The sequence below is a fragment of the Populus euphratica genome, unplaced genomic scaffold (assembly GCF_000495115.2).
Source record: "Populus euphratica unplaced genomic scaffold, PopEup_1.0 scaffold511.1, whole genome shotgun sequence".
NCBI classification, from domain to species: Eukaryota; Viridiplantae; Streptophyta; class Magnoliopsida; order Malpighiales; family Salicaceae; genus Populus; species Populus euphratica.
This window is the reverse complement of record NW_011500388.1, coordinates 74,285-87,942: the sequence shown is the minus strand read 5'-3', so window position 1 is coordinate 87,942 and position 13,658 is coordinate 74,285. Positions and strand designations below refer to the sequence as shown.

Below are 13,658 nucleotides of genomic sequence, written 5' to 3'. Positions count from 1 at the left end.
GAAACTAGCCGGTCCCCCGAAACCAAAATGCATAGAGGCTGCCCCATGCTTCAAACATTAATAATTACTTTATTGTAATTATGTCAATTAAAATCGAACACCTGCCAAACCAGGCATGCCACATATACTTAACTAATCCATTTTAATTAATCTAAGTTTAAAATAATGCAAGAAAAAAAAGATATAAAAGCTGAAAAAATAGGGGGCCAGGCCCCTGCAACTAACCCGTAAAAAGAGCAAAATTGAATATTTGCATTACAAGCATCCGACCACCACTATCCGCCCATGTTGTCAAATACAAAATATAGGATTTTTATATTAAAAAAAAGGAAGGGGGGGAAGCTTCTCTTCCAATGTGTCTCTGTTCAATACATATCTCCACCTACTATTGACACAACAGGCAACACTCAGTTTTGTTTACAATATTTTGTGACAAGAACGCAATACTACGGCTGAAAGAACACTTGATCATTATGAATTCAATCATACTCGCACTAGAAAAATGCCCGCCAAAAAAAAATGGAAACAGAGAGGGAGGAGGAGAAGAGAAAAATCGGAGGTAAGCAAGGGTGCATGAGATACAACTATATGCAACACTGAAGAATGTACAAGAACGCAATCAATTTAGTGAGCATCATCGTCTTTGGTCAGTTCCATGGAGGGGATGACGGTCTATAAATAAAATCTTGTGAAGACGTTGTGCCATAGTTCAGATCAAGGTTGTGGAGCTGTTCCATGAGCTGAGAACGCCTTTCCTTGAAGAAATCCAGTCGACTTGTTAGTTCTACCAAAGCTGAAGATGCTGCTGATGGATGTCTTGGATAGTCCATCACCTGCAACAATGGTGAATGACAATACTGGTATCTAAGCGGATCATTTGCATGGTATTATTAAAGAATCAGGTTCCTCAAACATGCAAGTTATGGGACCACGTGATAAAATAAGGTTTTCATATAGGTCAATGCATCTGTCTTTTCAGCTTAACTCTCTAGTTGTCCAAATAATTGTGGGCAAACAGTTACCTCTACCGCTCTGGAAGTAGAGGGAGCAGAATCAACACCACAAAGCTCATCCATGGACATGTTCGTTGATGCCTCCGTACTTTTTGAGTCACTAAGATTTGCTGATTCCACGAATTGCTTTCGAGAAGGCTGCCTGCTGCTGCTTCCAGTTGCTAACCCTGGTCCTTTAATATGCTTCCAATCGGTACCCAACAAGCCCTCCTGTAGCATAGCAGCCATGTTCCATATTTAACAGCACATGTAGGTATTATTTGAAACAAGAGGTGAAACAATGATGAAAATAAAAGACTTCAAGACAACGGGTTCTAGAGCTCAAGAGCAATTAATCGAAGAGGCACCACATCATAAAGGAAATACAATTGATGCATCACTAGTCATTGTTTCCTCCTTATTTTTATTTTCCAATTTTCTAAACCATTTGGAGAAAACATACTCAATGAATCAAGATACCCTAGAAAAGGAGCTTCTCCATCTCCTTGATCAATTTATGTTCCAGATAATTATTTCAACCTTTAATGATCCCTAACTCATGCAAGTTAGCAATCAATGTTGTAGTAAAACCACATCAGAATCTCTAATGCAACTTATTGCCAGGATATCATGATCTTGGGATCTACAATCAACAATAAAGCTTTAGCAAAATGAGTAGAGGAACATATGAGTAGTAATGGTAGTTCATTTGAACACTAGTAAGCATTGCATTCAATTTTTTCTCTGACATGCCATGAACTTTAGTTTAAACACTCTTCCCCATAGGGAAGAAAGTTGGATGATTGTTTGGCAGTCACCCAGGCAGGTCATCCTTAAAATACTGAACATCAACTAAATCACTGGTCAGTTTGACCACCAATGGAGGAGCACAAGTATGGGGTAAAAGGTTGGAAATGGGAAAGGATAATAAAATATGAGCTGGAATAATCTTTCTCAAGCTCATAACATATGTTTTTTTATGTGAATCTCATAAAGGCAATCAACTGGGAAACAGAGCTCCAAGTACCTCAGTTCTCTGTTTCCTCTCATGATTAACAACAGCAACGGTTGTATCAAAATCTTGCTGCAAAATTCTCCTGCAGAAATCAAACACAAAATGGGAAATACAGTAAGAATATGATAGCAGTGAAAAAGCCCATCTCATCAAGGCCTCTTCCATCTACACCACTAGGTGAAACAATGTATCTCAATTCCTAAATAGTGACAGTATGGAAGTTCTGTTTAACAATCCTTGTTAACTCAAGGAAAAGGGACATGCAACTAATTGTAATTACAGCCACCTTAAGTGGAGAAATTAAAAAACGATAAGACTTTGCAGACTCACTGTTGAGGGTTATGATTTTGAACATGTTGATAACAGTCACTTGCATCCGAGAGTGAACCATAATGATGCTGTCTTTGCTGATTAAGTTGATGGTGGAGCTCTGCAACTTTTTGCTTCAACCTGGCCACATCTGCTTCAGCAAGAGCAATCTCCTCAAGCTCAGCCCTCGTCTTCACATCATTTTAAATCATAAGAATGGGTGTTAGTCCAGATTGGAAGGAAAGAAAAGTGGGGAAAAAACCAAAAAACTGCTAAGGATCTATACATACTTTAGAATCCATGCCGTGAGAACTGGAGAACTGTCCTGAAGACATGCTCAAACCTACTTCCAATGCAGCTCTAAGATCTCTTTCAGCTTGCAGCTGCTCTTGCAATCTTGCAACCTATGTGGTCATTAACTTTCAGTCAACAAAAACAGTGTAGTACAAAAATGCTATTAATTTGACTCCACATGCAAATGCAGTTGCATAGGCTGATTAAGTATGCCCACAGAAGCACAAGAAGCTAATGATCCTGACGAAGTTCCAGAATACTAGAAACATGTGATAAGGTGTACCATCAACACAAACTGGTACTAGAGATAGCAAGCATAGAATGCCTGCCATTACTCTGCCAAAATTGCACAGAGATTAACTAAATAGTAGCATTTTTCCTTATTTGTTCCATTCTTGTGTGGTGGAACTGGCTTGATTTAGTTTGCGTATTTCCCCGCATGTCTACTGAAGTAAAAATAGTACATTCAAATTAAGCAGGACTAAATTTCTAACAACAATTTTAACATTCAAGGTGAAAAGCAACAAACTGATAAAACGTGGTGAAACATTGGAAAGAGAGAGCAGCATGTGACAAGCTAAAAATAATTACATCTTGTTCAAGTGCCAAGCGACGCTCATGCAAAGCTTGCTTTCTCCTCTCTAAGCTTGCTTGTAAAATGGCATTTCCACGAGCCTGGACAGATGGAATCACCAATCCTATCAGGAAAACATGCCAACATTCCATAATTGAATAGGAAGCAGATTTAAAGAAAATATTGAGACCTCCTTTGCAATTCTGTGCCTCAAGTCATTCTTTGTTATCTCAAGCCTCTGAATAGCAAGCCTGAAAGCAATACAACTCTATACAGTTTAATAGAATAGCACCAAATATGGATCGAATTAAAAATGAAAAAGTTAGTGACAGTTGAGCTTCAAAGAAAACTCAGAAGATAATGCAAGAACCTATCGAATAATTACTTTTGAACTAAATAAGACTGTAAACAGTTGAGTATGTTCATGTACTGAGGCAGGGATATGGAAGGAAAGCAAGAGATGCAATTCAGAATAATTTTGCCAGCTTTCTTAAAGAGAAATGGAGACAAATAATGAATATAGAATCATAATTAGCAAAAACATAATCCAATGCATGCTACTTCTGTAAGCACAACTCTTTACTAAGATTCCAATATAAAATTTCTGATTTCACATTTCCCTGCTCAGATTCAACCAGATGAGATATGTTTCTTCAATTTTTATTTTTTTCTGTAAAAAAAAAAAGCCATATAATATGAAATGCCAAGTTAGAAAATGGTGTCACGCAAGAACTTTCAAGGAGAAACGAGAAGGAAAATAACAATCATAACTGAAATGAGAGGACCAGATCACATTAGGCCCAAATGCAATATCTACCGATAACTAATGCCAATGATGTACTTATTACTTGAACACTACATGTTGCTTTCAGGGAGTGCACAATATCAAGGCAGATACATTCTTTAAACTTGCATGGCAGCATGGGCTAATGAAAGATATGGATAAATATGATTCTCAGGTTTAAAATGTCAGAGAACATGTATTAGTGCTGTAGAACGCAATGCATAAAACTGAGTATCTCACTCCTCTTCCCCGGAAGAATCAACTGATTCCATTGATGGTGTCTTTCTTGCCTGCGTAAAGATAAGTAGCATTATTAGGCTTCTAATTACAATCTCCGAATATAAACTGCAAGAACTCAATTGATACAAAATCACACTTTCTTCCTTCCCAAGAGAGAAAACCTATGCCACCCCACTCCCCCACTGCTATAAATATTAGGAGCAGGAACATTTTTGAATGGGTGGGGAACCAATTTGAAGCAATTACAACGCTCACTGCATACATCCTTGAAGGCATCTTATACTTTCCTTAGAAATTATGATCCACACATGACCGTTATATGTATATAACCACATCAAGTTTACAGCATAATAATATGACAACAGTCAAATTGTGTAAGCCTGTGATGGTTGTCCCTGCTTTGCATTCATTTGGCCCCTTGAGTTGATCTTGCAGTGCTTGATCCCTCAGAAGAAACTTAATCAGTTCCTTTTGAAACTTTAAATTCATAATCAAGATGTATTGCTCTAAAAACCTTTCACCTGCCTACCATTAAGGGTGAGGTTTTCAGATAAATATCCTCGTTGGAAAATTTATCAGGATATTCTCAAATTGAAAAAAAAAAAAAGGTTATCATTGACTGCATGTGATTTTGGGGTTTTTGGTAGTTAATAAATGACAGAAAAATATCAAAAGATGATAGCTTACATTACTTCTTCCCCAGAATGTCGATCGCTTCCCATTGAGATTAGAGGCTGCAACTTTACCTGCCGACTTCTCAGCAGATGATTCCACTCCAGATATGGGCATGGGAGACACAGGAGCCACTGAGGAGAGAATTTCACCCATTGACCGGTAAGATTCACCAGTTGGTAACACACTTGAAACATTAATCTCGTTTGCTGAATTTTCATTTCCTTTCTTTGGTTTACTTTTTTGTTCTATGGGTTGAGCATTGGAATCTCTTGTTTTTACAGGAGCAACAGATATATTTGAACTCTCAGCTGGAGCATTATTGGTTCTAGGTGATCCAACATCTGAATCATCACCACCAAAAGCCTGCAAGAGTACAAGATGAATATATGCATTGGTCAAGATAACTATAGCTCAACACTGGCAAGTATTTGAACATAAAAACTATATGGGATGCCAATATGAAATTTAAAAAATTTAAAATCTATGTTCCATTACTTTTAACCTCGCAGTTAGCAAAACAAAGGAAATTTAAGACAAGTCACCAGATGATTGCATGGGCCCCAGCAGCAGTAAGAAGAAAGGAAAGATCCTTGATGACCATAACCCAATCAATTATTAGGAGATTTTTATTCACACACTTTATAGGCAAAAGGCAGGTGACGAATGCATAAATCCCAAATATTCATGAAAATGCAACTGTCTCCACTGCAATGAAACCCATTCAAATACAAGAATCTTCCTACAACAATTCTCCACTTATTGTCATCATAATGATTAAGATACTCTGGACAAAAGAAAGCCGGAATCCTTAAAAGTTTCTCCACAAAACCATCCTTCCATGAATTGTCCATTATTTGGCTCGTCAGCAAAAAGTTTCAAAACAAAATCTAAGAGGAGCACCAATTAGGAGAAACAAGGACCATTCAAATCCCAATTATCACAATTGTGTGCATGTTGATGATATTAAGTGCATGTTGTCTAACGTGTGTTGATGTCATTTAAAAACAAACATAATGCAATGATATACCAAAAAATCACAGGATGAAATTTAAGACACCAGCACTCATCACTCCCCACATAAAATCCAAATAAAATCACTACCCCAGTATTTGTAAATGACAACATTTATAAAATCACCAGAAGCAGAAAAAAGACAAGTTATCTTTTCCCATCTTTTCCAGGAAGGACAGAAAATCTAACACAAATAGTTAAACTGATTATAACATCCCAGCAATTCCAGGCTGAAGACATCATCTTCCAGCATCATGTGATGGGTGCAGAAAATTTCATTTTCCCAGGTACATGATCACAACTTATATCGTTAGTGAAAGGGAGAGAAAAAAGGTCAGAGAGATGCAAGTGTTTATAAGAGAACCTTATAATCATAGAGATCACTGTCAGCAGAACCACTGCTTTCACTTAATTTTCCACTTAGTACACGTTCAGGATCATCATCTGAATCTTGATCGACTTCATTTTCTGCATCATGATAACCATTTTCTTTCATGTCCATATTTTCATCATCAGTTGAATCATCACTCCCACTGTTTTCTATCCGAGAATCAGCTGAAATAGAGCACCTGTGTAGATTTTCATCCTGAAACAATACAATTGCTAAGCATCATTCTTCATACAAGGATCCATGATTGTCAGTAATCCTCAATACATAATAATCGCACACTATTATCCATTTATGCCTCTTTTTAAAAGGACCGTTAAAAGTAAAAATGCACTGATAGAAATATGGTGGGAAAGAAAGATTGTTGAACAATGGTGGCTTGGAATAGCATTAGACCAAATGACTTACTATTTTCTAGAATGAGTTATTATCATGGAGTCAATCTTATCCATTGATGAGTCAAGTTTCATATCTTATCCAGGTAAACACTAAATTCAGGTGTCCTCCCTATACATTACAAGCAAAGTCCCCTTAAACAAGCTGAAACCAAAAATCTAACTTGACAAAGCATGATTGCGTGCATAAAAGAAAATTTAGCAGTATTTTGAGTTTCATAACAGCAGCACACTTTGTATCAAACACGGAAATTGGAATACCAGAACTCAATTATGAAACAAAGGAACTGAGAGTATCTTACATCGAAAATATTTTCATACTCCTCCAGAAGTGTTGTAATAATGGCTTGAGCATTATTAGCAGCATTTGCAGCAGCAAGCAGCTGGGCAGAATTATCACCATTAACATCAAAGTCATCCTCCAACTCGCATTCACCAGCTAATAAAGGACGCAGCAACAAGGGTGCCATGCAAGCAGCAACAGCAGATGGATTCATTCGATTTTCATGAGCATGTGAAGAGATTGTGTGCATCATCTTTAGAATTCTGCAATAATGACCAGCTTAGCAACTAGATTTTTTTTTTTTATCAACACTTCAGGTACTAGATTGAAGCAAATATAAAATAGATGTACAGAAAACTCTGATGAGAACCTAACAGTCTTCGTTCACAAAACAAATAAATTTGAAGTGCAATTGCAAACATAGAAAGATTACCTCTGTAATAAACGCCGATTTGGTTCTGGAAATGTCTCCACTATTGCAGAGCGCATTGCATTAATCCGAGCTTCCTTCCGATCGATTTCTTGTAGAATACAGCGGCAAAAAAACAATATCAGTATCTAACAATACAAATAAAGTTCTAGTCCACTAATAAGATAAGGAAATACTTCTATGCTGCACATGAAAACATATACAAAATAACTTCTGGGAAAAGATCTAAGAGGCTTTTATTTTTCCATTTTGAAGACTTACTTATTCAGACACTTGACTAGTTGATTTATTTTTATGAACTCAAGAATAATCTGATTTCAGGTGCAGGAATAAAAGGAAGGTTTTAGCTTGATAAGTAATTTTTTAAGCTCATCTTTGATGAGATGAAAGTCAGTACTTGGCATCCTTGAATTACCCAACACTTAGGAACTGTGTAATATGTAAGCATTTTGCACATTCATTCAACACGAACCACTTTAACCCGCTTCTTCAGATTATTTGGATGAAACATTACGTTATAAACCAAATCTGAGCTATCTATCTGGGATTAAGAGGGAAAACAAAAACTCCAATTTCATGAATGATGGACATGAAAGCTTTCCTATCATTTGAAAAGAAGTTTGATTTAGAATATCTATGAATATGGAATGTTGAAATGATTCCACAAAATTATTCAAGAAACAACATTTACACGATAATGCAATAAAATCATAAATTATAAAATAAGAAATGAAGGGTGATACATATTCAAACTTACTATAAGCCTCTAGCAATGCGGTGCAGCAAGATGCAGGAACTGGAGAGGAGGGCAGTTCCCTTAAAACATGCTGCATTTCAAAAAAAAAGTGGGATGAATAAGCACAAAGTGTATAATCTAAAGGCACAAGTTATATCATGCAAAGCCAGAAAGTACCTTCACACAATCACCAACAACATGAGCATCCTCATCTGGTTCAAATTCATTCTTGCCTAGAAATTATCAAGAAAAATTGAGCAGGGGTCTCAGTTTAGAAGGTGTGCAAGCATTTTAAAACAAAGGAAATATATATTAAATTAAGCTGGAATCTTCCAAAAAAGTACAAGAGTTCTCCAGTTCATCAAAAGCATTAAAGAGAATGCTAACTTGAAAGGAAATGATACCATGTTCATATTCTTGAACTCTGCGGTCAACTTCCTCAACATCCGCAGCTTGACGTAAGATTCCTTCAACTTTAGTTCCTGATAGAAAGATATGCACCATAAGACAGCGAGCAAGCACACCACATGTAGGAACAATATTGGTCCACAAATTTTTTGTATATATATTACACCAAAACAGCCAAATGTTGTGTAACCCCAAAGTACATTGCAACTGCAAAAGATACATGATAAAAAAAGGAAATGAAGCAAGAAAGACTAAAAGAGGGGTGGAAAAAGTTAAGTCCAAAAACTGCTGTCCTGCTATTTTGCACCATTTTTGTAACCGTGATGCCACACTTCTGCAAGGCATATTATCATCAGGTTACACATGCAAATGCTAGTCACTATTTGATAGTGTAGCCTGTTACATATGTATTTGTCTGATGCAATCATTTTTTTTTCCTAATAAAGAAAAAAGGCATTAATATAAAACAACAGTTTTCCTACCATGATAAATTACAAAACCAGATTTAGGGAAGAAATAAGCACATAAACTTAAGAAAATGACAGAAAAACCACATTTTTCATTTCAAGAAAATTGCAGATTATAGAATAATAAGCTCAACACAATTAGGGATTATAACTTTACCAAAATTTTCAAGAAATCGGAGAGCTTTCTCAAGGAATGAAGGACCACCATCAATATCTTCAAGGGCAAGTAAAATGGGTCTTCCAACAACCAATGACTTAACTGGACGTTTATCCCTCCCTAATCAAAATATGATTTTAAGTGAAAAGACAACAGAGAAATTAGCATGTGTCTGGCTGAATGAAGATCATTTCTGAAAGAAAGGGAAAAGGGAAAATGATAAGATTTATGATGGAGAAGAACAAACATTGGTGGAAAGACCCTTCAATAGCTTCATTTGTGTCATTTCGGAATATCCCATTGTGTCTCATTACAAGGGCAGGACTTGGTGCTTGTGCAAGGGCAAGTTCAAGGGCTGTCTTCCACTCATACAAATCCTCTGACGTCTCAGCCTGAAATTTAGAACAGGAAAATCAAAAAGGCCATAAACATTGAGTACACTTGAAGAAATAAGCAACATTGAAAGGAAAGAAAAAATGACATGCCTATAAAGAATCGAGCTAGAAAAAAGGAAAAGGGATAAACGAAGCACCTTAAGGGTGAAAGCTCGGCCATCACGTCCATCAGGAAACAAGACAGTTAATAATTTCTTATCTTCTCTAACGACAACACTGAAAATAAAAATAACAACTATTATCAATAGTCTTCAGAACACAACTACACGTAGTATTTAGTGACCAGACTTACCTTCCAGAATTGTTCAAATCAATGCCCCCTAAAGTAAGATTTACTTCACCACCTCTTTGTGGTAGAGCACTCTGCATGAAAACAAAATATGAGCATTGTTACAATTAATTCATAATCATAAGAAAAATCAAGTAAAGTGAGCCAAGTGGTATAATGAACAGGAGATGACACGTGTTAAAGCGTCAATTATTTACAAAGAAACTGGATATACATCAAATGCTGTAAGAAATGAAACATCATTGCAATTATATTACCAAAATGCGTAACTAGATCAAACCTTATTTTACAACTCCCAAACAGTCACCAGATTGTGCTAGAATATGACATAATGAATTTCTAATTCATTGAAAAGAAAGGATTTATGAAAAAGAAAAATGAAGTATATGAAGACAACAAATAACACATGCCACATGAAAGTTCTAAGCAAAATTTTCAAAGATACAATTCCTTACATGTGACAACAGAGTTCGGCAATTCTTCAATTACAAGAGGATGGGGGACAAGAGGGCATGTTCAGCTTAGTGTATGGGCACAATGACACATAAAGTTAGATAAGACATGCTGCCTTTCTTTGCCTATCATTAAATTGAGCTTTCAACAGTTTGCGGTCCTTGAGGTGTAACTCAAACAAGCACCAAAACAATGAAAATGTTTGTGTCAATATAGGTTTCTGCTCACACCTATATTTAATGTTGAGAGGGGATAATCTACATGCAACCCCCGTCCATCACAAATACGGGCAATTGCAAAATGACTATAAAACATACATACATACCAAAACATATATAAAGAGGGAGAGAGAGAAGATGGGATGAAATAAATCATACTGACAGGGTCATTTCTGAAGAACACCAAGGAAGTGCGTGTGAGGATAAACCACCGCTTCTTCCATGACTTCCAGCCTATTCCTGCAGAAATTCAACATTAACTTAATTGAGTAGCTGTAAAAGTCTCAACAAGCTCTAATGATAATTCAATAAATAAAATAATTACAACTAATACACTTCAACCTGTATTGATAAAAATCCTTTGCTAGCAAAAGCCTTTATACAATTAATAATTAAGCAAATATCTTTAGCATCTAAAACAAATGTAAAGCTAATGGGTGGGAAAAAAATGTGATTGTTCAAGCTGAGAAAGCATGGATGAAGAATTTGGGAATTTTTAGGTAGCATGTAATTCTACCTAATATGCTATGGTATTGAATATCCAGTTCTCAAGGTAGATGTAAAGCATTCTGAAAATGAATGTTCACAACACCCAGTACTCAGGAAATTGGTAAAAGCACTTCAAATTCATGCCTACATCTATCCATGTACTTCATTGAAGAAAATCATTGTAACTGAATGCAGCAACTGCACAGAAGCCAAGTGACATAAATATGTACTTAAATCAAATAAGGTATGATATAAAAAATTTGAGAACCTAATCGGGACAGAGAAAAATGAAACACAGATTAACAAAAAGAAATTTTACCAACCTTTTGAGGAAATGAAAAGTGGGCCACTCTTGAAAACCTGTGAATATGTCACATAGAAGATATAAATTATTAATAATTGCCTAATGTATAGAGACAACTAATAGGAAATAACCCGTGCACTTGCTGCATTCCACAATGATATCATTGAGTGAACAGCCAAAATACTGTATGAGCTGCTAATAAAATACGTATAATTAACATAATTTTGGTTTGATAAAGCATTTATTCCCAGAAAAATCATGTAGCAATACATTTATCTCGAGAGTTGAGATCTTTCTACTAGCTATATAGTGAACAACCACCATTTAGCATCCCATGGTTCACGGTTGGCCATCTAATTTTAGAGTATGATGTACAGCCACAGTTTGCATAGAAAGCAACTCTAGTTAAACCTTAATAATATCAAAATTCCATGTAATATTGAATGGTTTATTTGGTAAATTGTACAAATTGCCCATTAAAATTTGACACAAAGCAAAGATATTTCAGCATGAAACATCTAAAATACAGGAAATAGAATCATGTTCTATTTTCTCGCTATAAAATTTCAAATTGCCAAGTCTCAGCACTACAGCTTCTAACAGAATTAAATAACCAACCATCCTGATTTAATCCTTGATCGCAACTACAGAATTAAATATCCAACCATCCTGATCTAATCCTCGATTGCAACTACAGAATTAAATATCCAACCATCCTGATTTAAACCTCGATCGCAACTACTTATCTAAAATGAAAATGAAAGAATGATTCATCCTTTGACAAAGCAAATGAAGAATAAATTAGCTTCAAAACCCACATTATGTCTGGTATGAAACCTGGTGTCGTGTCCCTCCCACTGCATTGTCAATCGTGGGTTCATTTTCTAATGATTACAAATTTTAAAAAATGTTAACATATTTTGCACCACAAAAACTCCTATACTTTTTCAGCTTGTATATCCATTACAGTATAAAACAAGCCAATCTTTTATCTCCTTATCTCCATTATTTCTCATCGAGACAAAAAGAAACAACTGCAATTCAAAAATCTATTGCCAGGGAAAACATATATATATATATATAACCTCACCGAAACAGAAAAACCCAAAAATAGGAAAAAAAAATTTCAATTTCAACCTAGACCAGAAGAAAATATATTACTGTTTCAGTTATCGATTAAAACAAGGATCCAAGAAAAAACCAACTCACATTCAAATTCAACCAAAACAAATTAAAAAGGAGGGGGGGTAAACACGCACCGTATTGGAAGGTCCGACTCTTGGCCGCTCGAAAGCCGCTAGAGAAGCCGAAGACATTTAAACTGAAGTCAAAAAAACCAGAATAGTCCTTGAAAATGCTTAACATTTCCAAATAGAATTTCTTAACTTCTCCATTGAGTCAGCTCGCAGGAGCCGAGTTCCGCATCGAAGATCGGCTCTTTATCTTGAACTCAAAAGACAGTTCAAGATCTGACTGATTATTCGAAACTGGTTAGGGTTTTTTTGATTTGATAAGAAAAAAAGACAATAAAGTATAAACAGCAACAACCAGAGCTACCAAGCAGCGGGCAATCACTATAGATTTATTAATGATTGTCTCTTTGTTTATTTATTTATCTCGTCTGGTTAAGATTAAGTTTTGATGAGTGTACTGGTTTTAGGTATTGGATTAGGTAGGGACTGGCGAGAAGGAGGGTAGCAGTAGTGGTTGTGCAGTAATAATTTTGTAATCTGTGTGTGTGGACGGGGGGGAGAGAGAGAGAGAGAGAGAGACTTTGGCCTTTGTCTTTGCTTTTCACCCACTTCTCTTGCTGGCTGGGGGGGTGTTGGTCAGATCAGGTCAGGGTCCAATTAAACTCTGCCACGTTTACGACATTTGAACTTGTTTTGAAACCGCTAACCTTGTTTATTTATTTATTTATTTATTATTTAAGCATTTTTTTCTAAAGTAAAAAAGAGAAATGCAATTGCTTGCTTTTTCATTGAAAGAGATCGTATTATTATTTTTCGGTTTAACTCCGCGTCAAATTGTTTTTTATGTTTTTCCATGGGTGAAGAGTTATTATTACTACTTCACGATTATATATAATAAACTTCTTGATTATAAGTATCATGTTATTAATGTTATTGACAATATTTTAAAAGTCACGAGGAAAGTACTGGTTTTTTTTTTTTGTTTTTTTTTTGTATTTATTTTCTTTTTCTTTATATTTTTTTTAGGCTTTACATGTTTTTTTAACTAAGAATTTTTTTTATATATATATTTTTGAGTTATCTTTGTTAATTTTTTTATATTTAATTGATTGAAAATTTTATTATTTAATTTTTTAAAAAAATATTATGAATTACTGCA

General features: G+C 35.5%; 1 protein-coding gene across 2 annotated transcripts; it reads right to left on the bottom strand.

Moving 5' to 3' along the window:
• Positions 1-234: 234 nt before the first annotated feature.
• On the bottom strand, positions 235-13,098 carry LOC105114302 (rho GTPase-activating protein 7-like). Of its 2 annotated transcripts, XM_011010812.1 has the most exons (22): positions 12,566-13,097; positions 11,326-11,362; positions 10,677-10,753; positions 9,846-9,916; positions 9,691-9,769; positions 9,406-9,550; positions 9,159-9,278; positions 8,531-8,608; positions 8,304-8,359; positions 8,148-8,217; positions 7,394-7,481; positions 6,980-7,223; positions 6,259-6,480; positions 4,896-5,246; positions 4,209-4,258; positions 3,375-3,435; positions 3,202-3,285; positions 2,607-2,720; positions 2,338-2,507; positions 2,020-2,089; positions 1,023-1,223; positions 235-833 (listed from the first exon to the last, which is right to left on the bottom strand). In XM_011010812.1, exons 1-22 carry the CDS (start codon positions 12,620-12,622, stop codon positions 648-650), a joined length of 2,631 nt encoding a protein of 876 aa, XP_011009114.1. In that variant the 5' UTR covers positions 12,623-13,097; the 3' UTR covers positions 235-647. The 2 variants fall into 2 exon arrangements, with proteins under 2 accessions (XP_011009114.1, XP_011009116.1); XM_011010814.1 differs by lacking the exons at positions 235-833; positions 2,020-2,089 and having other exon boundaries at positions 1,080-1,223; positions 12,566-13,098.
• Positions 13,099-13,658: the final 560 nt, after the last annotated feature.